At 35.9% G+C, this 2823-nt stretch overlaps 1 protein-coding gene across 1 annotated transcript; it reads right to left on the reverse strand.

Annotated features, from left to right (window-relative positions):
* Positions 1-651: 651 nt before the first annotated feature.
* LOC129940007 (uncharacterized) lies at positions 652-2823 on the reverse strand. The gene has a single exon (XM_056048227.1). The coding sequence runs from the start codon at positions 2651-2653 to the stop codon at positions 875-877; it is 1779 nt and encodes a 592-aa protein (XP_055904202.1). The 5' UTR covers positions 2654-2823; the 3' UTR covers positions 652-874.

Raw genomic sequence — 2823 nt, forward strand, 5'->3', positions numbered from 1 at the left:
ATAAAAAAAAATCTATAAATGTTCATTCTTATTTATATCATATTTTCTCCCTGTTTCAAAACACTGTGATCAAACTCAAAACCCTTTACAAAATTAACACAATTTAATTTAGACTAGACAAGACTATACTGACAAGACCAAGATGAGATTAGGAAAAGTCTTATTCCTTGTGACAAATTTCATATAAATAATAAAATAAATTTAAATATTTAGTTATGATCTGGATTTGGACAAAACGGGTTTGAAATTGTTTAACAAAACATTATTTTGACACGCCTCTTTATTACTGTAATAAGTTGAAATTACTATCATAGACTGTTTTCTAGGGAAATTTTTCAATCATAAACTTTTTTGCAATTCAAACTTGGCCTTGGCTTAACTTCGTTAGGAAAAGAATTTTGTTCATTGTTTTATTCTCAATAACGTTTTCTACCACAACAAAATATTTTAAATTCTTTGTGCCATATACCGTTATTCAGTGTTTTATTACATGAGTGTTATTTTTATTTTGGCTTTTTTAACAATAGGTCTTGGATTTATGGTTTTCACTTACCAGTTTGTGTAACAAAGGAATCATTTCTGTGGTACTTGATTTTGCGAAGTATTTCTTGAGCCACTTGCATTTTTAGTAAAAAAGAAAAAACAAATGCATGAATATTTTTCTTTAAACTTTAATCTTTTAAAAAGAACTATTATGGTGCATAATTTTACAATTTCAAGTAAATTTAAAGTATACAAAACGAAATTCAAGCAACTAAAACGAACTTTGTTTCTTTAAAGACACTTTTCAATTGCAACAGAAAAACGATGGTTAGATGATTTTACAACAAAGTAACAGAATTCAAGAAAATAAATCAAAAAGCTTATCGTTCAATCATTTCCTTAACATCCGGCGAATAATCCTGACAATCTGAAATCTTCCCATCTCTCCCAGGAACACCGCAACCGATAATCCAACTCCAATTCCCAGCGTAGCCCAGCCAACACCTAAATAATCAATTGTCAATGGCCTAAAAACTTCTTCCGGTTCCGGTTGAAATATCTGCAGATACTTTGTGGCCACTGCATGAATGAAAACATCCTCTTCCCATTTCTTATACAACCCTGTATCGGATAGCTGCAGTAAAATCGTATCAAAATTCATTCGAAATGGTGAATCTTTTTGCATGAGAAATATCAAAAAGTAGGATCCGAATGTACTCTTTGCTATATGCATCCGTTTCTTTTCCAAATACTTCTGTTGTCCCAAAAAGAATCTCGCCCGATCACTCGTAAAGACGAAACCAAACGTCTTATTTAGACTTTTTCGATACTCATTGATGAAATCGATCTTCTGTTCGTAGAAAATGCTATCGTATCGCTTATTGTATCCGTTAGTGTGCTTCACCGAATTAATTTCGTACAATATCGATACAATCTTGTAGCCACTTTGCAACAAATCCTCCACGGTGTCGATTTGCTTGTCCTGAACCGATGTGGTCAGAAAGGCCGAGAGAAAGGCCATATAGATGTTGGTCAACATCAAGCCGTAAATGAAGATTTGCATTTCGAAGACCAACGTGCGTAAATTACACGACAGGTCTGTCGACGAAAGGTAGAGAAATTCAGCAAAACTCCGGGTAAACGCTGGACCGTATTCCCCCAAATGCTGACAATACAGCCTCGTCAAGTAACTGGCCAACGAAATGTACACGAAACTAAGTCCAAGGCAAACCCAAACTTCATAGTCGAATGGCAAAATCAGGTACCGATAAACAGGAATCTCCCCCATCATTGGAACCACTATTAGCCATTCAATTTGAGCAAACGGATAACTGCGACCGATATTGTCCGGTGAAAAAGATGTGTACGAATGCATCAGGATGTCGGATAAGCCCTGGCGAACAAGTGACAAGCCACGGCTTATTTCAAAACCAGTTTGATTTTCGACAATTCGTTCGTAAGTTCCATTGTGTCGCTGCACGAAGTATTTAAACAGGTTCGCATTCGTCCCGGCTACCTTTTCGTTTCCATGTTTGTCCTTATAGATAAAAACTCTAGAACCATCTTGCTGAATTGGTGTACGAAAGAGATAGCCTTTCAAGTCATACATACGGTCCGGATAAAAGTCTTCAATGGGTGCCGAAGTCATATTAGCTAAACTTACATGGGGATACGGTTCGTAAGTGAAAACTTGATCATCATACATTACGACGATATTGACAATGCCCAAACGGCGACAAGTCTGAAAAAAAGTCAAAAACGACTTCGAATCTGATGGAGGGCTCTCTAGAACTAGTAGCATCTTGGACGAACGCATCTCACGGAGCGTCTCATTTAGCAATAAGATCATTTTGTGGTTATCAATGTTATCCATGAAGACCATTACAATTGACCATAGACCAACTATCTTTTCCAAGGCCTCATTTTCAGTGTAGTCTTCCCCGATCAGGATCAGAGGAAGAATAGAGCTTTCATGTCTCAATAGCTCCTCGAATCCTGTCAAATTGGTTATGAATTTCTTTTGTGAAAAAACTATCATCGTCCGAATTTCTTCCCTCTGTCGAACTTGGTCTGATAATTCAATTATATGTGAGAAGTTAATACAATCGACAAGACGCCATTGTCCAATCATAAGCTGACAAAGTAATAATTTCAGAAGTTTTTGTTGCATATTAGCTTTGTTTGTTCTTCAATTTGATTTTTTTAAACCCTTTCACCTCTAAAAGCAAACTGCAATCAGTTGCAAGTTTGTGGGACAACTTATAGTTTTCTAAATCACAGTTTTTTGCAAGCACTGAAGCACGAAGGAATTATTAACAGTTTTGCAAGATAATTTGTAGA

The sequence above is a fragment of the Eupeodes corollae genome, chromosome 1, assembly GCF_945859685.1.
Source record: "Eupeodes corollae chromosome 1, idEupCoro1.1, whole genome shotgun sequence".
Lineage (NCBI taxonomy): Eukaryota > Metazoa > Arthropoda > Insecta > Diptera > Syrphidae > Eupeodes > Eupeodes corollae.

What these genes read in the sequence shown, in the direction of transcription:
- LOC129940007 (XM_056048227.1), bottom strand. Translation starts at nt 2,653, where the DNA reads ATGCAACAAAAACTTCTGAAATTATTACTTTGTCAGCTTATGATTGGA.